Source organism: Canis lupus, chromosome X, assembly GCF_011100685.1.
Source record: "Canis lupus familiaris isolate Mischka breed German Shepherd chromosome X, alternate assembly UU_Cfam_GSD_1.0, whole genome shotgun sequence".
Classification (NCBI taxonomy): Eukaryota; Metazoa; Chordata; class Mammalia; order Carnivora; family Canidae; genus Canis; species Canis lupus.
The window spans coordinates 14,930,123-14,954,406 of record NC_049260.1 but is presented as its reverse complement, the minus strand read 5'-3'; the positions used below and the strand labels follow the sequence as shown (position 1 = coordinate 14,954,406).

Sequence of the window (24,284 nt, the reverse complement as noted above, 5' to 3'; positions counted from 1 at the left end):
GCCAGAGGTGTGTGGGAAATGCATTGGCACCCACTCTCTAGTCGACTTCACTGACACCACAGTGAATGGCTTCCTTGCCAGGAATGTGTGGGAGACACAATGGTACACTGCCCAGAATGGGTTTTGCTGGCATCCCAGTGGGTAGCTCCATCCTCTTCAGTTCTGGCCTACCAGCTATAGACTAGCTTTGACATGAGCATCTTAGTGAACTTTCACCCCATCTAGTGGCCCACTGTCACTCTCTCTCCAGTGAGGTCTGAATCTTAGCCTTGGTGGGAGTAGGGGATTCTTTCAAGTTTTTTCCTTCTTTGCATATACTCTCTCAGCCTTAGAGATAGTAGCTGTTCCCTACAGTTTCTTTAGAGTTCTCTTTTAGCCATTTTAGTAATTTAATCACATTTTACTAGTTAATAATTCTGTATATTAAATTTCCCTATTTGGGAGCCCGGGTGGCTCAGCGGTTTAGAGCCACCTTTCGCCCAGGGTGTGATCCTGGAGACCTGGGATTGAGTCCCACGTCGGGCTCCCTGCAGGGAGCCTGCTTCTCCCTCTGCCTGTGTCTCTGCCTCTCTCTCTCTCTGTGTCTCTCATGAATAAATAAATAAAATCTTAAAAAAAAGATAAATTTCCCAATTCAAATTATTGCTGTGGTTTCTGTCTCCCAAATAGGCTCTAACAGATTCACTAATATGTAGAAATGCAATCCATTTCATTCTACAACTTGTTAAATTCACTTATTAATTCTAATTTTTTTTGTATCTTTATTTTGGTTTTCTATATACTCAATTATGTTGTCTACACATAGTAATATTTTATTTCTTCCTTTCTAATTCTTATCTTATTTAACTTGCCTTATTGCAATAGCTAGCATCCCTAGTACAGTGTTGAACAATCTTGAGAGTGGACACCTGTATTAGTTTCCTATTGCTGCTGTAACAAATTACCCTTGGCTTAAAAATAACACAAATTTATTACAGTTCTGGAGATTAGAAGTCCAAAATCTGTTTTTGCTGGGCTAAGTCAAATTGTCAGCAGGGCAGGTTCCTTTGGGAAACTAATAGGAGGATCCAATTTCTTCCCCTTTTCAGCTTCTAAAGGCTGCCTATATTCTTTGGCTTGGGGTACCTTCCTCCGTTTTCAGGGTGTATCATTTCTATATTGCTTCCATCATCATATCACCTTCTCTTCTGACTCTGACTCCTCCTACATCCCTCTTATAAGGACCATTGTGATTATATCAATTCCACCTAGATAATGCAGGATAGTCTCCCTAGGTCAAAATCATTATTTTAATCACATCTGCAAAATTCCTTTAGCCATATGAGGTAACATTTGCAGATTCTAGGGATTAGGATGTAGACACACTGGGGGATAGGAATTATTCAGCATCTTTCTCTCATTCTCAATCTTAGAAGAAAAGGTTTCTTATTTAAAAAAAAGATTATATTTATTTATTCATGAGAGGCAGACAGAGAGGCAGAGACATAGGCAGAGAGAGAGGTGGGCTCCATGCAGGGACCCTGATGTGGGACTCGATCCTGGGACTCCAGGATCACGCCCTGGGCTGAAGGCAGACCTCAACCACTGAGTCACCCAGGCATCCCAAAGAAAAGGTTCATTACTCCATCAAGTGTGCTATTTTCTATAGGCTTTGGTAAGATTTCCTTTATGAAATTAAGGAAATTTGCTTCTATTTTTAGTTTTCTAAGTATTTTCTAAAACCATGAAACCAAGGTAAAATAAATCCAACAAATTTTTCTTATTTTGAGAGAATCATGACTTCTTTAATTTTGTCAAAGCAGTGAATTACACTGATTGGTTTCTGAATGTCAAAACAGCCTAGAATTCCTAACATTTCTAGAATAAACCAAACTTGGTTGTGATATGTTAACCTTTTGCTAATATTTCATTTAGGAGCTTTTTCATCTAAATTTATGTGTGAGATTAGCCTTAAACTTTTCTTTTCCATAATGTTCTTGCTAGATTTTGGTACCAAGGTTATGCTGACCTCCTAAAATAATCTTGGAAATGTTCTTTCTATTTCCATTCTCTGAAGAGTTTTGTAATACTGATTTTATTCTTAAACGCATATTGTAGTGGCTAATGGAGCTATCTGAACTAAGTTTTCTTTGTGGAAATTTTCAAAATTTCAGATCCATTTTCTTCAACAGCTATAGGATTGTTCATATTTTCTTTTCGTGTCGGTTTTAGTGTGCATATGTGTGTGTACATATTTTAGGAATTTGTCATTTAATCTAAAGTGTCAATTATTAGCATAAGAGTTTCTATAATATATCTTATGAGCTTTTTAATATCTGTAAAGTCTGTAGTAACATTTCCCCTTTCAATTCTGGCATTAGTTTTCTTTCTCTGTCTCCTTACCAGTTTTATAAAACTTTACCAGTTTCTTTAATAAAAAACCTTTATTTTTTTACTTTGTTGATTATAGTTTCATCTTTTAAAATTTAAAATATATGCATGTTCAGTGCTTCTCTAACTTGCATGTTACAAGTTTTGATATGTTGCATTTTCGTTATCATTCAGTTGCAGAATTCTAATTTCCACTGTTATTTCTCCTTCAATCTAAGGGTTATTTAGAAGCGTATTGGTCATTTCCAAGCCCCAGGGAACTTTCTGGCTACCTTCTGTCAATTCACTCTGACAGAAAATGTATTCTGTATGTTTCCAATACAAAATTTGTTGAGATTTGCTTTCTGTTCCAGTTTATAGTCAACTTTTGTAAGTATTCCATTTGTGCTTGACAAAAATGTGCATTCTGCAACGTTGGGTGCAAGGTTCTATATATATATTTTTTAGGAAAAATCTGCTAATCTTTTTGTCAGTTAATTCATTTAGTTAAAGGAGGTATTAAAATCTCCCACTATGATGGTAGATTTTTCTACTTCTATTTGTTCTGTCCATTTTTGTTTTACATATTTTTGAGGCTATATGAATAGGTACATGCACATTTAGAATGGATTCAATTGGCAAACTGAACATTTTATCATTATAAAGTGTCCCTTTTTATTTCTAGTAATATATATTTCCTTGAAGTCTACTTTGTCTAATATTAATAGAGTTCCAACTTTGGTTTTGTTAGTGTTTTCATGTTATATATTTTTCTAAATGTTATTTTCCATATTTTGTACATGAGTCCATTATCTACTGGCTTCCTTTTTTTTTTTTTTTTTTTATTTACGATAGTCACAGAGAGAGAGAGAGAGAGAGAGAGAGAGAGGCAGAGACACAGGCAGAGGGAGAAGCAGGCTCCATGCACCGGGAGCCCGACGTGGGATTTGATCCTGGGTCTCCAGGATCGCGCCCTGGGCCAAAGGCAGGCGCCAAACCGCTGCGCCACCCAGGGATCCCCATGTCTACTGGCTTCTATTGCAACTATTGAGAAGTCTGATAACAGTCTAATTGTTTTGTCTTTGTAGTAGTGTGTATTTCTCTCTGCTTTTAAGATATTTTTATTTGCTGTTTGTGCTCTGTAGTTTCTCCACAAGTGTGTATGTGTGTGGGTTTAATTTTTTTTATCCTGTTTGAGAAACATTGTACCTCTCTACCTGTGAATTTGAGTTGCTCATCAGTCTGGAAAGTCTCAGCCATTATCATGTCAGATATATCCTCTCTTATATTCTCTCTTCCTGGGACCCTGAATAGATGTATATTAGACTTTATTTCACTGTCCATAACTCTTAATCTTTCTAATTCTTTCATAAGCAGTGTCTAATCTTCTGTTTAACCCATTCATTATGGTTTTTTTAAAAACAAGTATATTTTATATCTATTTGGTTCTTTTTCAAATCATTTTCAAATTCATGTCTGGAATTCCATCTTTTGTTTCTTTAAATATTTCTTAGTTTTTGTTTGTATTTAATATTTCTAATATCTGATGTCTTTAGGAAACTAAATCTGTAGTTTGTTGTTTCTGTTGACTCTTGCTCATGGTAGCTAGTCTCCTTGTTTATTTCATGATCTTTGGTTTTAAGCTCATGGGTGATCTCAGTCTTTGGATATACTAGTGGCCAAAATTAGGGATGCATCCTTTGAACATGGATTTTCATTTGCTTTCCAAGAGTCAGGGGGCACTACAAACACAGGCCTACTTTAGCCACTTTGAGGGTCCAGGCTTAGTGTAGAAGCCTCAGATTCAGTTTATCCATCTCTCTATTATCCTATGGTTTAGTCTCAGGATTGAGTGCTGCACCAAAATTAGCATTTGCCCTCAAGATAGTCTACCATTTTGTGCTTGCTTGCTGCTCCATGTTCACACATGTGGTTTCAAAAAACCTTTCATAAGGAAAGAAAATGTTTCCTAGATATTTATCTTACTGTGAGGCTGGTAGCTGTATTAAAATTCTGTGTCCTCTAGAACCTAGCTGTTTCTTAACAGGAGGGTCTTACAGAGTATCTAGTCTGAGACACTACCAGGATAGAAGAGTTGTTGTTTTAAGTTGAAAGAAACTTACTGCAAAGGAGGAATATGGCTTTTTTCAAACACATAATGGATTATATTTTATTTTTATCTCTATCTTTCCTTGCTAGTAAAAATAGAAAACTGAAATCCTAAGAAAGTAAAATAAAAAAAAATGAAAACTGATTTGTATGTAAGCTGGTATGTTAAGAAATGGTAAGCATTACATAATTTTATTACCTGATTTACTGCGGTCTTGAAGTTGGAAAGCATGAATGAGATCAGTTTTTCGTGAAATCATTCTCTCTTTTAATATCCTGATGGCACTACTTTCAATAGTATTCACCCTATGTTAACAAAATAATTATTAGGTGAAAGACACATAAATCATCCCATTGTGTATTGTTTTAATGTACTATGTTACCACGTACCAGTTTCTACTTCAAATGGATTGCCTAATTTCACACATACCATGTTACTAGGTGGTCAATATTTATATATGTATGTATGTGTGTACACGTATTGTGAAATCTTAAAAGGATTACCACTGGTGTTCTCTTTTTGATTTCAAAGATTTACATGAGCAATTGATGTCTGAGCATATCCGAGATAATTTTGAAAACAAGAATAACAAAGAAGGACTTGCTATAAACACACATTAAAATTTACTGTGAAGTTGCTAAAACCAAACAGCAGGTATTGACACAAGAGAAGACAGATGCATGAGCAGAACATAATAGAAATTACATAAACATAGGGAACTATATATGGGAAAAATATGTATGACAAAGAAGGTATTACAATTCAACAGAAAAGGGCAATTTTTTTAAAAACATAGTACTAGAATAGTTATCTGTCTGGATGCTAAACTACCTTAGACCATTTACAAAAATAAATTATTTTTTTTAAGATTTTATTTATTTATTCATGAGAGACACAGAGAGAGAGAGGCAGAGACACAGGCAGAGGGAGAAGCAGGCTTCCTGCAAGGAGCCCAATGTGGGACTCAATCCCAGATCCCAGGATCATGCCCTGAGCCAAAGGCAGATGCTCAACCGCTGAGCCACCCAGGCGTCCCTCTTTAAAAAAAAAAAAAAAAAAAAAGATTTTATTTATTTGAGAGAGTGAGAGAGCACAAGCAGGGGGAGGGGCAAAGGGAGATGGAGAAGCAGGCTGCTCACTGAGCAGGGAGCAGTATGCAGGGCTCAATCCCAGGATCCTGGGACCATGACTTGAGCCCAAGTCAAGTCCAGCCACCTGGGCCACCCAGATGCCCCCAAAATAAATTCTAAATAAAGGAGGAAGAAAGGAACAAAGTAGCTATGAGTCATATACCCCCTCCCCAAAAATAGCAAAATGGCAGAGGTAAATCCAACCATATCAATAATAACAGCATATGTGAATAGATTTTTAAAAATAAAAAAGTGGGGACTGTGAGACTGGATTTTTACAAAGAGACCCAACTATATGTTTTCTGCAAGAGATATGCTTTAGTTTCAAAGATACAAAGAGCTTGAAAGAACAACAACAACAAAAGATGTACTATGCAAACATCAAACATAAGAGAGTTAGAGTGGCTCTACTAATAGCAGAATAGACTTGAAGACAAAATTTGTTACTAGAGATAAAGAGGGATATTTTATAATGATAAGAATCAGACAAGAAGATAAAACAATTATAAACATATACAAACCTAACAATAGAGCCCAAAACTATATGAAGCAAAAATGGTAAGAACGGAAGGGAGAAATAGACACTTTAACAACAATAATAGTCGGGGACTTCAATATTCTACTTTCAACAATGGATAAAACAATGAGGCAGAAAATACGTAAGGATATAAAATACTTGAACAGCACTATAAATAAAGCACTCCATCCAACAACAGCAGAGTATACATTTTTCTAAAGCACATATGGAATATTCTCCACAATAGACCCTATGCTAGGCCACAATATGTCTCAATAGATTTAACATGATTAAAATCCTACAAAGTATCTTTTCTGACTACAAAAGGAATAAATTAGAGATTAGTAACAGAAAGAAATTTGGGGAAATCACAAATACAAGGAAATTAAACAACATAATCCTAAATAAGAATGGGGCAAAGAAGAAATCACAAGAGAAGTTAGAAAATACTTTAAGATAAATGAAGATTAAAACACATGTCAAAACATATGAGACACAACTAAAGCAGTGCTTAAAGGAAAATTTATGGCTCTAAATGTCTATGTTATCTCAAATCGATAATATAATCTCTGCCTTCTAAAACTAGAAAAAAAAAAGAGTAAACCGAAAGAGGGATAGAAAGAACAAAGAATAGAGAAAAACTGCAGGCGTAAATGTTTTATTGTACTTCACAGGTATTTATACATATTGAAAGTTTGTGACAACCCTGAATCTAGCAAGTCTATCAGTGCCAATTTTCAAATAGCATTTTGCTCACTTTGTGTCTCTGTATCATGTTTTGGTAATACAATATCTCAAACCTTTCCAATATTATTTGTTTTTTTAATTTTTTTTTAAGATTTTATTTATCTATTCATGAGAGACAGAAAGAGAAAGAGAGAGAGGGAGAGAGAGAGAAAGAGAGAGGCAGAGGGAGAAGCAGGCTCCATGCAGGGAGCCCAACATGGGACTCGATCTCGAATCTCCAGGATCACAACCTGGGCTGCAGGCAGCACTAAACTGCTGCACCACCAGGGCTGCCCTATTTTATTTGTTATAGTGATCTATGATCAGTAATCTTTAATGTTAGTATTGTAATTGTTTTGGTGTGCCACAAACTATGCCCATACAACACAGCCAACTTAATTGATAAGTATCTGTTCTGACTGCTCTATTGACCAGCCATCCCCTCACCTCTCTCCTTCTCCTTGAGCTTTCCTATTCTCTGAGACACAGCAATATAGAAATTAGACCAATTAATAACCCTACAATGGCTTCTAAGTGTTCAAGTGAGAGGAGGAGTCACAGGTCTCTCCCTTTATATTTTTTTAAGTTTATTTATTTATTTTTTTAGTAATCTACACTCAATGTGCAGCTCAAACTCACAACCTCGAGATCAAGAGTAGCATGCTCTTCTGACTGAGGCAGCCAGGTGCTCCTCACTTTAAATAAAAAACTAGAAATGATTAAGCTTAGTGAGGAAGGCATGTTGAAGCCAAGAGAGGCTGAAAACTAAGCCTCTTGTATCAAAAAAGTTAGTCAAGTTGTGAATGCAAAAAAAAATTTTTGAAGGAAATAATTAAAAGTGTGATTCCAATAAACTCAAATGATAACAAAATGAAACAGCTGTGATTCCTGGGTAGCTCAGCAGTTTAGCACCTGCCTTCGGCCCTGGAGTCCCGGGATCGAGTCCCACATCGGGCTCCCTACATGGGGCCTGCTTCTCCCTCTGCCTGTGTCTCTGCCTCTGTGTGTGTGTTTCTCATGAATAAATAAATAAAAATCTTTAAAAAAGAAAATAAGACAGCCTTATTGCTGATATGGAGAAAGTCTGTGTGGTCTGGATAGAAGCTTAAAGCAGCCACAATATTCTCTTAAACCAAAGCCTAATCCAGAGCAAAGTCCTAACTCCCTTCAATTCTATGAAGATTGAAAGAGGTGAGGAAGCTGCAGAAAAAAGATTTGAAACTAGCAAAGGTCAGTTCACAAGGTTTAAGGAAAGAAGCCATCTCCACGATATTAAAGTTCAAGGTAAAGCAGCAAGTGCCGATATAGAAGCTATAGGAAGTTATCCAGAAAATCTAGCTAAGATAATTAATGAAGGTGACTCCACTAAACAACAGATTTTCAATGCAGATGAAACAGCCTTCTCTTGGAAGAATATGCCATCTAGGACTTTCCTAGCTAGGGAAGAGAAGTCAGTGCCTGGCTTCAAAGCTTCCAAGAACAGACTGACTCTGTTAGGGGCTAATGCAACTGTGACTTTAAGTTGACGCCAATGTTTATTTGCCATTCTGAAAATCCTAGGGTCTTTGAGAATTATGCTTAATCCACTCTGCCTGTGCTCTATAAATGGATAAAGAAAGCCTAAAAAAAAAAAAAAAAAAAAGAAAGCCTAAATGACAGCACACCTATTTATAACATGGTTTACTGAATATATTAAAGCCCATTGTTGAGGCCTACTGCTCAGAAAAAAAATTCCTTTCAAAATATGACTGCTCACTGACAATGCACTTGGTCACCTGAGAGCTCTGATGGAGACATATAGTGAGATTGATGTTTTTGTGACTGCTAACACAACATTCATTCTGAAGCTCATGGATCAAGTTGGAATTTAGACTTTCAAATCTTATTATTTAAGAAATACATTTTTTTTAAATTTTTTTTATTTATTTATTTATGATAGTCACAGAGAGAGAGAGAGAGACAGAGACAGAGGCAGAGGGAGAAGCAGGCTCCATGCACCGGGAGCCCAACGTGGGATTCGATCCTGGGTCTCCAGGATCACGCCCTGGACCAAAGGCAGGCGCTAAACCGCTGCGCCACCCAGGGATCCCAAGAAATACATTTTTGTAAGGCTATAGCTGCCATAGATCATGATTCCTCCGACTGATCTGGGAAAAGTAAATTGAAAACCTTCTGGAAAGGATTCATTATTGTAGATGCCATTATGAACATTCGTGATTCATGGGAAGAGGTCAAATATCAACATCAACAGGAGTTTGGAAGAAGTTGATTCCAACCCTCATGGATGACTTTGAGGGTTTCAAGACTTTGGTGAAGGAAGTCACTGCAGATGTGGTGGAAATAAGAGAACTAGAAGTGGAACCTGAAGATATGACTGCATTGCTGTCATGATTATACTTGAGTGGATGATGAATTGCTTCTTATGGATAAGCAAAGAAAGTAGTTTCTTGAGACAAATCTACTCCTGGTGAAGATGCTGTGAAGATTATTGAAATGACAACAAAGTGTTTGAAATACTATATACATTTAGTTGATAAAGCAGCAGCAGGGTTTGAGAGGACTGGCTCCAATTCTGAAATAAGTTACTGTGGGTAAAGTGCTGTCAAACAGCATTGCGTGCTACAGAGAAATCATTCATAAAAGGAATAGCCAATCAATTTAGCAAATTTCATTGTTGTCTTATTTTAAGAAATTGTCACAGCTGCCCCAAACTTCACCAGCCATCACCCTGATCAGTTAGCGGCCATCAAGATTGAGGCAACACCCTCCACCAGAAAGATTATGACTGGCCAAAAGCTCAGATGATGATAAGCATTTTTTTTAGTGATAGAGTATTTTAAAATTAAAGTATATACATTGTTTTTTAGATATGCTATTACATACTTAACAGACTACAGTATAATATAAACATAACTTTATATGCACTGGGAAACTGAAAAATTCTCTTGTCTTGCTTTATTGTAATATTTGCTGGTCTGAAACTGAGCCTGCAATATCTCTGAGGTATGCCTGTAAATTAAATAGAAACAAAAAACAATAGAGAAAATCGATGAAGCCAAAAATCTATTCTTTGAAAAGATCAATAAAACTGACAAAACTTTAGCTAGACTAAGAAAAAAAGAAAGAATACTCAAATTTCTAAAATCAGGAATGAAAGAGGGGGTCATCACAACTGACCTCACAGAAATAAAAGATTAAAAGGGAATACTGTAAGCAATCGTACACCAACAAATTAGATAATCCAGATGAAATGGACAAATTTCCATAAAGATACAAACTACCAAAACTAAGAAGAAATAGAAAACTTGAACATACTTGGAATAGATGAAAAGATGGAATAAGTAATCAAACAACTTCTCATGAAGAAAAGCTCAGGATGAGATGGTTTCACTAGTGAAGACTACCAAATATTTAAAGAAGAATTAATATCAATCATTCACAAACTCTTCCCAAAATAGAAGAGGTGGGCATAATACCCATCTTATTATATGAAGCCAGTATTTTATCCTGATACCAAAACCAAAGATCACAAGACAACTACATATTACTGTAACATCTCTTATGAATATAGAAGGAGGGGAGTTTGGCTGGCTCAGTCAGTAAAGCATACACAACTCTTGATCTCAGGGTTATGAGTTTGAGCCCCATGTTGGGCATAGAGATTACTTGAAATTTTTTTTATTTTTTATTTTTTTTTAAAGATTTTGTTTATTTATTCATAGAGACACAGCTAGGGAGAGAGAGGCAGAGACACAGGCAGAGGGAGAAGCAGGCTCCATGCAGGAAGCCCGACGTGGGACTCGATCCCGGGTCTCCAAGATCACGCCCTGGGCTGCAGGCGGCGCTGAACTGCTGCGCCACCGGGGCTGCCCTTGAAATTTGTTTTAATTTGAAAAAAAAATGAATGTAGATGGAAAATCCTCAACAAAATACTAGCAAACCGCATCCAGCAATATATAAAAAGGATCATATATCATGTACAAGTGGGATTTATCCCAGGAACGCAATGTTTGTTTAATATCTGAAATGAACAGGGACACCTGGGTGGCTCAGCAGTTGAGTGTCTGCCTTCGGCTCAGAGCATGATTCCAGAGTCTCAGGATTGAGTCCCGCATCGGGCTCCCTGCATGGAGCCTGCTTCTCCCTCTGCTTATATCTCTGCCTCTCTCTCTCTCTCTCTCTCTCTCTCTCTGTCTCTCATGAAAAAATAAATAAGATCTTTTAAAAAAAATCTGAAATTAACAAATGTAATACACCATATTAATAAAGAACCAAAACCACATGATCATCTCAATAGATGCAGAAAAAGCATTTGACAAACTCTAACACTCTTTCAAGATAAAAACATTCAACAAATTAGATATAGAAGAGAAGTTCCTCAACCTAATGAGGGGCATCTACATAAAACACACAGCTGATATACTTAATGGTGAAAGACTGATGTATCCCTCTTAAGATCAGGAACAAAGCAAGGCTATCTGCTTTCACTACTTCTAGTAAACATTAGTCTAAGAGGGTCTAGCCAAGGCAATTAAGCAAGAAAAAGAAGTTAAAGGCATCCAGATTGGAAAAGAAGCAAAATTATTTTTCATTCAGAAATCATATGATCTTGTATATAAAAATCCCAAGGAATCTACTAAAAACTATTAGAACTAGTAAACAAGTTAATCAAGATTGAACATACAAAAATCAATTGTACTTCTGTACCTAGAAATGAACAATCCAAAAATGTAAATTAAGAAAGCAATTCTAGGGATCCCTGGGTGGCACAGAGGTTTGGCGCCTGCCTTTGGCCCAGGGCGCGATCCTGGAGACCCGGGATTGAATCCCGCATTGGGCTCCCGGTGCATGGAGCCTGCTTCTCCCTCTGCCTGTGTCTCTGCCTCTCTCTCTCTCTCTCTCTCTCTCTCTGTGACTATCATAAATAAATTTTAAAACATTAAAAAAAATTTAAAAAAAAAGAAAGCAATTCTACTTACTACAGCACCAAAAAGAATAAAATGCTTAGAAATGAATTTAACAAAAGAAATCCAAGATTTTTACACTGAAAAACCAAAACTTTGTTCAAGGAAATTAAAGCTGTAAATAATGGAGCAATATTCTACGTTCACAGACTCAAAGACCTAATATTGTTAAAATAGCAATAGCCAGGGGTACCTGTGTGGGTCAATCTGTTAAGTGTCTGACTCTTGTTTTTGGCTCAGGTCATGATCTCAGGGTCATGATCTCAAGGTCGTTAGACTGAGCCCATGTTGGGCTTTGCGCTTAGTGGGGAGTCTCCTTAGGATTCTCTCTCTCCTTCCCCTCTGCCTCCCCTCCCCAAGAAATAAATTAATTAATTAATAAGTTAATTATTAAAACCTTAACAATAAAAATAAAATGTCGATGGCCACCAAATACATCTATAGATTTAAAATAATCCCTCTCAAAATCCTAGCTGGCATTTTTGTAGGAGTTGACAAACTGATTCTAAAATTCATATGGGGGTGGCCCCGGTGGCTCAGCGGCTTAGCACCGCCTGCAGCCTGAGGTGTGATCCTGGAGACCCGGGATCGAGTCCCATGTCGAGCTCCCTGCATGGAGCCTGCTTCTCCCTCTGCCTGTGTCTCTGCCTCTCTTTCTCTCTGTGTCTCTCATGAATAAATAAATAAAATCTTTAAAAAAAAAATAAATAAAATAAAATAAAATTCATATGGAAATGCCAGGGTGCCAGAATAACTGAAACAGTCTTAAAAAATAGGAACAAAGTTTGACTCATATTTCCTAGTTTCAAAACTTACTACAAAGCTATAGTAATCAGGACGCTGTGTTACTTGCATTAGGATAGACTTATAGATCAGTGGAATACAATTTAAAGTCCAGAAATAACCTATACTTTTATGGGCAATTGACTTTTGACAAATGTGCCAAGACAATTAAATGGGAGAAGAACAGTCTTTCTAACTGATGATGATGGGAAACTGGATAGCCACATGTAAAAGTATAAAGTTAGAGCCCTACCTCACACAATACACAAAAATTAACTCAAAGTGGATAGGATATTCAAATGTAAGTGCTTAATCTATAAAATTCTTAGAAGATAATATAGGAATAAATCCTCATATCTTTGGGTTGGGTAATGGCTTCTTAGATACAACACCAAGAGCACAACCAAAAGAGAGAGAGAGAGAGAGAGAGAGAGAGAGAGATTGGATTTCATCAAAATTAAAAACTTTTGTGCTGCAAATAATACCATCAAGAAAGGGAAAAGATACCCCATAGAATGAGATACTATCTGTAAATCATTTATCTTTTTTTTGTAAATCGTTTATCTAATAAATGATGTATATATAGGATATATAAAGAATTCTAACACAACCATAATTAAAAGAGTAATAACTCAATTAAAAATTGAAAAGGGGGGATCCCTGGGTGGCTCAGTGGTTTGGTGCCTGCCTTCAGCCCAGGGCATGATCCTGGAGTCCCGGGATCGAGTCCCACATCGGGTTCCCTACATGGAGCCTGCTTCTGCCTATGCCTGTGTCTCTGCCCCGCCCCCCCACTCTGTGTCTCTCATGAATAAATAAATAAAATCTTAAAAAAAAAGAACTTATCAAACTAAACACTCAGAAAACAAATAATCCAATTTAAAAATGGGCAGAAGACAAGAACAGACATTTCTCCAAAGAAGACATCCAGATGATGTTCAACATCACTCATCATCAGGGAAATGCAAATCAAAACCACAATGAGATATCAGCTCACACCTATCAGAATGGCTAAAATCAACAACACAAGAAACAATAAGCGTTGGCAAAGATGCGGAGAAAAAGGAACCCTCGTGCACCATTGGTGGGAGTGCAAACTGGTGCAGCCACTGTGGAAAACAGTATGGAGGTTCCTCAAAAAGTTAAAAATAGAAATACCTTATAATTCACCCATCACACTACCAGGTACCTATCCAAAGAATACAAGAACACTAATTCCAAGGTATACAAGCACCCCTAGTTTATAGCAGCATTATTTACAATGGCCAAGATACAGGAGCAACACAAGTGTCCACCGACTAGTGAATGGATAAAGAATAGTGGTATATATACACAATGCACAATTACCCAGTCCTAAAAAAGAATGAAATCTTGCCATTTGCAGTGACATGGATGGAACTAGAGAGCACAATGCTAAGTGAGGTAAGTCAGTCATAGAAAGACAAATACTCTATGATTTCACTCCTATGTGAAATTTAAGGAACAAAACAAATGAGCAAAGGAAAGAGGGAGAGGCAAACCAAGAAATAGACCCTTAACTACAGAGAACAAACTGATGGTTGCCAGAGGGGAGGGATAGGGGGGGATGGATTAAATAGGTGATGGCGTTTAAGGAATGTACTTGCCATGAGCACAGGATTGATGTTTGGAATTGTTCAATCACTATATTGTATGCTAGGAGGAGGTGACTGGTGAGTGACTGCCAATGGGTTCAAGTTGTCTTTTAGGATGGCAAAAACGTTTAAAAACTAGATTATGATGATGGTTGCACAACTCTGTAAATATATTATTGGTGAATTGTGTATTTTAAATTGGGTCAACTTTGGGGTACCTGGGTGGCTCGGTGGTTGAGCCTCTGCTTTAGGCACAGGTGTGATTCTGGGGTCCTGGAGTCCCACATCAGGCTCCCCTTAGGGAGCCTGCTTCTCCCTCTGCCTATGTCTCTGCCTTTCTCTGTGTCTCTCATGAATAAATAAAATCTTTAAAAAAGAAACAAACAATAAACACATTAATTTTATAGTGAATACTTCTCAAGAACATCATGTTAAATGGAGAAAAGGAAGATAAGCTATGGATGCCATCACATGAAGAGACACTCAACTCTTGTCACATATACTTCTAGGTAAAGAGACCAAGAGACAAGAGCACACAGGGCTGTTTGGGGGACAGGGAAGGCTGGGTGGATGTGGGGACCTTCGTTTCTTTACATTCAGTTAGAGGCTGCCCGTGGACACTGATGGCTTTACCCATTTAAAGAACATATGAATTGAAAATTACTCCTCTTGGATTCAAATATGAATGCATTCACCCCTTGGTGTCTGAAACTAACCCTACTGTGTTTATACCCATGAGTAACCAGTAAGTAGTTATCTTCCCTCTTGTGGCCACTCTTAATCACTCTGGACTGGTTCTACTTGGCCACCAGTACCAGCGCTCAGAATTCTTAGAGCATACACACCTTTGGTAAAGAGGCCTCAAGCACGTTGCCTTAGTTACTTGGTACTGGAAAAATCGAAGGTTCATACCACTGCACAGTTTGATGTAAGCTCCTCGATTGCTGCCTTCTTCATAATAATTAGAAGCAGAAAATACAGTGACAACCTGATTAAAGAAAAAGAGGGCCAGGGTCACGTAGTTAGTTCTCAAAAGGTCCTTCAATAAAGGCAGAGATAGCTCAATTCCTAAAAAAGCAAAAATCAAAGAAGGTCCCAAATCCATACAAATTATCCAAGTCTGACAGGATTTTCTGTGATTCCATTGGAGAGCAGCAAGGCTTTTAAGTCCGTGTCCCTGGGAATGCTCACTTGTACCCACTCATCCCCGCGGTGGAAAGCCTTGCAATCCTGTGTACAATTTCAGTTCCGTATCTCCGAATTCTACTTAATGCTTGGTTTTGCAAATTCTAATTTTCCAAGCGAGTAAAGCTTTTGTTTTCTTTCCTTGTGATATCTGAGTGTTCAAAATAAAACTTGTCTAGTATGCCTTTTTCTTTTGCTTAAAGCTGATTGGTGTAGAGGGCTTGGGGCCCTGAACAAAACCTGTCCTTTAAGGGGACAGAAAAAGGTGGCCAGAATACAGAGTGGCCCAGGACCACTCTGCTGGGAAGGAACCAGCCTTGAGGCCATGGTGAAAGATGGCAGGGTAACACTTGTTGACAGGCAACCTGGCTTGGGCCCAGCTCTGCCCTCATCAGCCTGCTGCTTCAGACAAGCTATTTTCTCTGTTTTCTTAGTACAAAGAAACCTTAAATAATACTTGCCTTCACTATCTCACAGCATTAGCATGAGCTGAAAATGAACTAATGGAGTTAAGAAAAGCGAAAGTCTTGAAATAGAAAGAGATGCCACAAATTTGGTATTCTGTTTTATTTATTGCTCTTCTCTGGTAGAAAAGGGACATCCCAAGACAACTTGGAACAAGAAACCCATTCCTCCGCCCTCTTCCAGCCTTATCAGACACCACTGAAGGAGCACAACACACTCCATTCTAGTGGCTGCAGCTGAACTGACCATGGCAGGGACTCGCTAGAGCTCACCCACTCGTGAGTGGAAGGGAGGTGTGTTGTGTGGCTCTGCCCTGTACAGGAAAAGCACAAAAGGTCAAAGCGAACTGGATTCGCCGCTGCCTTTGAAGTGCTCTGTGAGGGCAAGTACATTCCTAACCACACTGTGCTGGAGAGTTGCCTTTCGATTCATACAGAAGGAAGCCTGTCTGTGGGTGTACTTAGAGCAACATGTCAGAATTTCTATCTCTGGGATTAGGGAAGATCAGGGAAACAAGCCAAACATCTCTTAGGGTGAGGTACAGGGAGGCCCCTTCAAACAACCTGCCTGAACTCTGTCTACCAAAGACCGCCTTCTGTTTTGGTCCTGGGGAAGACACCTTCCCATGGACCTTGGGTCAGACACAACCTGTGAAGAAAGACTGCTTGGGGCCAGGATGTGTGTGATGATGTCACCAACAATGTTAGCTTACCTTCCCATCATGGCAGATTTCATACCCTTCGGGCTTACATTCATGAGACCTAATGAGCATCTTCAACTGGTATTTATTAAGAACCTTGGAGGTAATATCAGGTCCAAAGTAGCAGCCCCCTCCTCGACTTGTGTTTGGGTAACAGCCTCTTTTGCCTCTGGGATCACTCCATAGAATATCGATAACCTTTGAACAACAGACCAGATTAGGCCACTATTTACAAGTGAGAGTCTGTCTTTCTAGATTCCAACTTATTTGCCAGAAATATTAACCCAAGTTATCCCAGAGTCTATTTCTCGTTCCTCCTTCAAACTTGTTTCAGACTCATCTCCTCCATGAATTTTTTCCACAATAATTGTCATGCCCACAGCCACCGCAGTCCCTCTCTGCCTCATCCTCAATAACCAGTATAGCGGTACTTTGTAATCATGAAGAATAAGCCCTTGCCTTTGTCTATCTTTAAAAATCTTGTCATGATCGGTTCACAATTGCTGAATCTGCCAAGGTGTTTTCTCTTAAAAGAACTTCTTTGTCATGTTCTAAGGAGAAAGCAACTCCCCACAAGGGACACACATTAGAAGTTCGTAATATGTTCAAAGAGATAAGGTAGGTCTCCCAGCTGTGGCTTTGGCCCTGGTTTTTGTCCTCTTGGAGCAGATGGCATGAGGAAGACTTTTCCCACCACAAATATAGACAAGCGTTCGTCCAAGAATATTTCCTAAGTCATTTCCTTCCCTTTTTGTCCCATTGATAAGAACATTCTCAGCTTCAGCAATACATTTAGCCACTGACTGGTTTCCAAAATGTGTCCTCCTATATCCATAAGTATTTTGGATTTAGGGGCTGAAAGAGGTAAATGCAGGCTACATGATGCCCAAGACTGAAGATTCAAGTTTCTAAGAATATTTTTCATCACTCTGATCCACATATCATGTTTCTTTATTTAAACTCCTATAGGAGTTTAAGCAGTAGTGAGAAAAACTAGCTTTGTCACTAAAGCTGTGCAGCCTCAAGAAAACCTGGGTCTCAGTTTCCAGATCTTTAAAATCAGGGGTTTGGGCCAGATGACTTGTAAAATATCTCAAAATTCTAACAGACTATGATTTTCACAGTCTGTATTTTCCATGTTTTTGTTCTGCAGGCTTGAAGGATCATACATTTTAAGTTCTGCAGTTATTCAAGCAGGTCCAAGTCGGGACTTAACAAGAGGACCAGAAATGGTTGTCCCAGTAAACTGGACAATGCACTCATTTATAGGTTTGGTATTGAAGGGGAGTTAGAAATAAGTGAGGAAGAAGACAGCGAGGTGGAGAGAAGAACAGAACTGGTAGGAGAACTCTGGAATGTTTAGCACCTGGTCCGAACTTATGGCAACACTCCATCAGGCACAAACCAGACACCTGGAGAGTTTTTGATGCTTGATTGCAGTGAGAGTGAAAACCACCCAAAGAAGATTCAGACCAGGGTTTCCTTTCTCCCCCACTGAATTCCAACATAGGCACAATCCTACCCTACAAACAAATACAATGAAGCTCATTTATCTTGTTGGGGTTTATGACAAAACCAACATTTGCATTGTCATATCTGGCTTTTACACTATGAATTCATGTTTGGGCATCTTGATTTGACCTTCAGTATAATGAAGGCAGAAACACAAGGAATTGTGTTTTATAAGGAGGGGATTAAGTTTTAAATTCTCACATGAGATGCAAGTCATTTATAGCCAAAATTACCCTTAATGCACACTATACGTGATTTTGTATATACAATCCTATACAATAATATGGATGTGTTAATATTTTATATATGTGATAATATATAATGGGATAAACAACTTCTATGGAAATAAATTTTTACATACTTTTCTTTTTACCATATACATATAGTTGAAACTTATATAAATTAAATGTATATATAATGGACTCTTGGACTAGAATAAGCACTGACCAAGGAGTTAGTTCAAGTGTCACCTGTGTCATGTTGGGCAAATCATTTAACCTATTTGCGCTTAAGTTGGCTCATCAATGAAATAAGAAAGATATATCTAACATTCATTTTTCTTTGATTCAAAGTCAAAGGGGGTATGAGTCTTATAGAAATGAATGTCTTCAGAATTATCCATTCCATGAATTTGCATTTCTTCTTTCTGTCTAGAATTCAGTCACTTGACTAGGTTTACCCAGACTGTGGTTATAATATAGATTCATTGTAGAAACAGATTCCTCAGCAAAGACAGTCTCTTTCCTTCCAACAACGTCCTCTCCTCTGAAAAGCAAGGGCCTTGTGAGTGGTAAGTGCATGAAAGAATAGTTATTTATAACATTCCTTCCTGAAAATGTTCTAATCAAAAATTGGAAAAGTTTTACTGAATGACAGTTTTTACATGACCTGGTGAACAAAAATCTATTTGTGTCTCAGCGTTTAAACCTTCCAAATCCAAAATAAATCCAGCAGAAGTGCCCTGTGCTTGTCTGCAGCTCTAAATAATCCAGTTCCCAAAAGTATGCTTTGTGGGAGAGTTAATAGCTCTGAAAGGTGTATCTAAATGCTTCTCTTTTAAGACACTAATCCTATAGATTCACTATTCCTTTGTATTTTCCCTTAGTCATGTGTCTTCCTTCCAGCTTTTGAACAAGTTGTTTTAAAAGCTGTGCTTAACCCAAACCTTCCAGTAATACCTAAATTGCTTTAGAGGCCTACTCCTTGTTTGCCCATTGCCTCACTGGATGAGGAGAAACTAGAGCAGTTCATTTCCTTCTTGAGACCCCCTATCACTCTGAAGCCATCTTTCCCTTCAGAAAAGGAGCATGGACATTAAAGTCATACCAGGCATCACATCCTGCTCTATCACTCAGTGACTAGCCAAGTGACTACAAACAAGCCATTGCCCTCTTGGGAGCCTGCACAATGAGGCTGACTATACCCTATTTAAAATTACAATTCTGTCCTCTACCTCCAGTTCTCCTGATACTCATAACCTTGTTCTAGTTTTAATTTTTTTCCATAGAACTCTCCACTTAACATATTATATAATTTACTTGCTTATTGTTATACTATTTAACTCCTCCCTCTAGAATGTAAGCTTCATGAGGTAATAGATCTTTAGTCACTGGCATTCTCAAAAGTCTAGAATAGTGACTGACACATAGCAGATGTTCAATAAATACTTGTTAAATGAATGAATTAAGAGAAGGGAGTCACTCGGGAAATAAATTATTCAAATTATTTTTTTTAATTTATTTTTTATTGGTGTTCAATTTACTAACATACAGAATAACCCCCAGTGCCCGTCACCCATTCACTCCCACCCCCCGCCCTCCTCCCCTTCTACCACCCCTAGTTCGTTTCCCAGAGTTAGCAGTCTTTACGTTCTGTCTCCCTTTCTGATATTTCCCACACATTTCTTCCCCCTTCCCTTATATTCCCTTTCACTATTATTTATATTCCCCAAATGAATGAGAACATATAATGTTTGTCCTTCTCCGACTGGCTTACTTCACTCAGCATAATACCCTCCAGTTCCATCCACGTTGAAGCAAATGGTGGGTATTTGTCATTTCTAATAGCTGAGTAATATTCCATTGTATACATAAACCACATCTTTATCCATTCGAGCTGAACATCAAATTATTTTTTAAACCTCTCTGGTTTTCCTGTTGCAAGTCTGTCCTAAAAGAAGGGTATATCACCCTTGTCTCTATACAGTGACTTAGCTATGAGTACATATATCCCCCACATCCCAGTGATAAAATAAAACTTAAATTATAGCACTCGGCCAAGAATGATGCACTTCTGTGAGTATGGGACAAATAAAGAGCCTATGACCTTTATTATAACATAGCTCATAGATATTGAGAAATAAAGTATGAAATCTGGTTTTATCTGGAAATTTCAACTCTAGCTAACTAAAGTATGCATACCCACTTAGTACCAGCAACTGAGAGAAGAAAATTAAGGATACAACTGAAATTACTAAAATATTGGGAATGAGATTCTGGTCCATTTTACCTGTGTCAGCTCCAGTCATGTGCACAGAGTCTGCAAGATGCCTCATCTCTATTGTTGGGTGGTGAGAAGTTCTAGTACAGAATAATGACTGCCAGTCTCCTCCTCCCACTTCTTAAGGCTCCATCTCTCTAGAATTCTAACTTATCTAGGCTTCCAGTGGCCAGAATTTTCTTTTTGTGCAACTCCGATCTCTTTGGCATCATCCTTTTTATTCACCATAACCCTAGCAGTGCTTGTTCTAACCTTTGGTCTTCGGAGTTTGGATGTCAGAATTTAAGGAGGCATCCTTTCCTACTTGCTATAGGTTGTCTCTTGTACCTTCTTAATTTTTAAATACTTTAGATGCACAAGCCATTGATGAATTCTATTTCTCTCTTACTACCCCTTCTCCTTCCCTCTCTATCCACCCCCCCCCACCTCTCTCTGTCTTTCTCCTCATTGATTAGAGGATATTTTACAACAGAAATCACATTTTAGTCAACATTTTCAGCAGCCAAGGTATGAGTACAGAGTCAAGAAATCACCAAGAGGCTTCTTGGAAGTAAGCAATTAGAAGAAAGCTGATGGTTCTATGATACTATTAGCTCAAGTAGACTGGATGAAAGTTTCACAGACAAAATCAGGGGAAAGAGGCAGATGAGCAGAGCCCTCTAGGGCCAGAATAAGCCTCAAAGATTGTCATACCCTGCCCCTGCAGAAGAGACTGACTTTAGACTTTAATGGGATCAGATCGGGGAGCTATTTGTGAGCCCTAGGGCATTGTTAAGAACAATAGCACAATCAGCTAGCAATTGAAGGCTAACAACAGTATATTACTTAAAATGCCCAGCTTTCAACAAAAATGTTACAAGACATGCAAAGAAAAAAATACACAGGAAAAACAAGCAGGCAATAAAAATTGCCTTTGAGGGGATTAGATGTTGACTTAGCAAAGATTTCAAAGCAACTATTATAAATATATTCAAAGACAGAGATATATGTGTGTGTGTATGTGTGTGTGTAAATATATATATACACATATGTATGTATATATAAAACATTCCATTCAGCTGGAATGGAATACATTTTCTTCTTAAGAGAACATGGAGCATTCTCTAAGATAGACCATACACTGCCCATTTAAAAAAGCCTCACTATGTTTTAAAAGGATTTAAATCATATAAAGTGTGTTCTCCAACCAAAATTGAATTTAAGCAGAAATCAATGCAAGAAAGAAATATGAGAAATTCACAAATATGCAGAAATTAAATAACATGCTGCTAAATAATATATGGGTTGAAGAAGAAACCACAAGGCAAATTAGAAAATACTTTGAGATGAATGGAAATGAAAGCACAACAGCAAAACTTACAGGATGAGCTATAGTAGTAGTTACAGGGAAATGTATAGCCTCCTTATAAAAGGCAAGAGATCTCAAATCAATGACATTACCTTTCACCTTAGGAAACTAGAAAAAGAAGAGCAAACTAAATCTAAAACAAGCAGAAAGAAGGAAATAATAAAAATTTGAGCAGAAGTAAATGAAGGAGAGAACAGAAAATAATAAAGGAAGTCAATAAAACCAAAAATCGGTTCTTTGAAAAGATCAATAAAATTGACAAACCTTAGTGAGACTAAGAAAAAAAGAGACTCAAATTACTAAAATTAGGAATGAAAGATTAGACTGCACTACTGACTTTTTATATATTTAAATATATATATATATACATATACACACAATATATATACATATTATATATATATGGCAACTGTAGGTAAACAAATTAGATAAATTAGATGAAATGAACAAATTCCAAGGAAGAGAAACTATCAGGACTACCGAGATACAAACTACTCAAGAAGAAATAAAAAATCTAAATAAAACTATAGCAAGAAAAAAGATTGAATTAGTGATTTTTAAAATTCCTACAAAGAAAAGCCCAGACTCAGATCATTTCACTGATGAATTCTATCAAACATACGAATAAAAATTATTAATCCTCACAAACTCCTCCAAAAAACAGAAGAGGATCACGCCCCGAGCGGAAGGCAGGCACCTAACCGTTTAGCCACCCAGGGATCCCCTGTTCTGTATGTGTGTGTGTGTGTGTGTGTGTGTGTGTGTGTGTGTGTGTGTGTGATATCTTTGGTATTAGCATAAGACTGGCTTCATAGGACCAGTTGGGAAGCATTAGCTCAGCTGGGAGCCTACTTTTCCCTCTTCCACTCCCCCTACTTGTGCTCTCTCTCTTTCTGACAAATAAATAAATAAAATCTTTTTAAAAAGTCTAGAAATAAACGTTCATATTTATAGTCAGTTGATTTTTGATAAAAGTGCCAAGAAAATTCAATGAGAATAGTCTTTTAAACAAATGATATTGGGATAACTGGATATCCACATGTAAAAGAATAAAGCTAGACCCCTACCTCCCACCATACACAAAAATTAACTCAAAATGGATTACCCAAATATAACTGCTTAATCTATAAAATTCTTAGAAGAAAATATAGGAATAAATCCTCATGACTTTGCGTTAGGCAATGACTTTTTTTTTTTTTTTTTTAAGATTTTATTCACGTATTCATGAGAGACACACAGAAAGAGGCAGAGACAGAGGGAGGAGCAGGCTCCTCACAGGGATCCCCAATGTGGGGACTCTATCCCCGGACCTGGGATCAGGCCCTGAGCCAAAGGCAGATGCTCAACCGCTGAGCCACCCAGGCATCCCTAGGCAATGACTTTTAGACACAACACCAAAAGCACAAGCAGAAAAGAAAAAAAATAGATATTAGATTTCATCAAAATTAAAAACTTTTGTGCTGCAAATAATACCATCAAGAGAGGGAAAAGATAGCCCACAGAATATGAAACAATGTATCTGCAAATAATATATCTGATAAGGAATTTATATATAGAATATATGAAGAACTCTTACAATGCAATAATAAAAAGATAATCAACTCAGTTTTTAAAATGAGCAAAGGATCTGAATAGATATTTCTCCAAAGACATACAGATGGCCAATTAGCACATGAAAAGATGCTCAACATCATTAATCATTAGAGAAATGCCAAAACCACAACAAATCAAAACCATAATGAGATTCCACCTCACACCCACCAGGATAGCCATAATCAAAAGGAGAGACAATTTCTTAGTGAGGATGTGAAGAAACTGTAACCTTCATACATTGGTAATAGAAATGTAAAATGTGTAGCCACTTGGGAAAACAGTTTGGAAGTTTCTCAAAATGTTCAGCTTAGAATATCTTACAACCAAGCAATTCCACTCCTAGGTATATACCAAAGAGAAATGAGAACATATGTCCACAGAAAAACTTGTATGTGAATGTTTATGGCAACATCATTCATAATAGCAAAGAAGCAGAAACAACTCAAATGTCTACCCACTGATAAATGAATAAACAAAATGTGGTATACCCAAACAATAGAATATTATTTAGCAATAAAAAGAAACAAAGTTCTGATACATCCCACGACATGGATGAACCTCAAAACATTGGGCTGAGGAAAAGAAGCCAGATACAAAAGATCACATACGGTATGGGTCCATTTCTTTTCTTTCTTTTTTTTTAAAAAGATTTTATTTATTTATTCATGAGAGACACAGAGAGAGAAAGAGAGAGAGAGAGAGAGAGAGGCAGAGACACAGGCAGAGGGAGAAGCAGGCTCCATGCAGGGAGCCCGATGTGGGACTCGATCCTGGGACTCCAGGATCACAC

General features: G+C 37.6%; 1 protein-coding gene across 4 annotated transcripts in view; it reads right to left on the bottom strand.

The window, feature by feature from the left end:
• The window catches only part of PPEF1 (protein phosphatase with EF-hand domain 1), a 123,143-nt gene that overhangs the window by 5,620 nt on the left and 93,239 nt on the right, over window positions 1-24,284 (bottom strand). For all 4 annotated transcript variants that reach the window (XM_038586981.1, XM_038586979.1, XM_038586980.1 and 1 more), the window contains 3 exons: window positions 16,555-16,740; window positions 15,038-15,180; window positions 4,658-4,764 (listed from right to left, as the gene is read on the bottom strand). In XM_038586981.1, coding sequence (XP_038442909.1) covers window positions 4,658-4,764; window positions 15,038-15,180; window positions 16,555-16,740 — 436 coding nt within the window. The remainder of the gene's footprint in view (window positions 1-4,657; window positions 4,765-15,037; window positions 15,181-16,554; window positions 16,741-24,284) is intronic.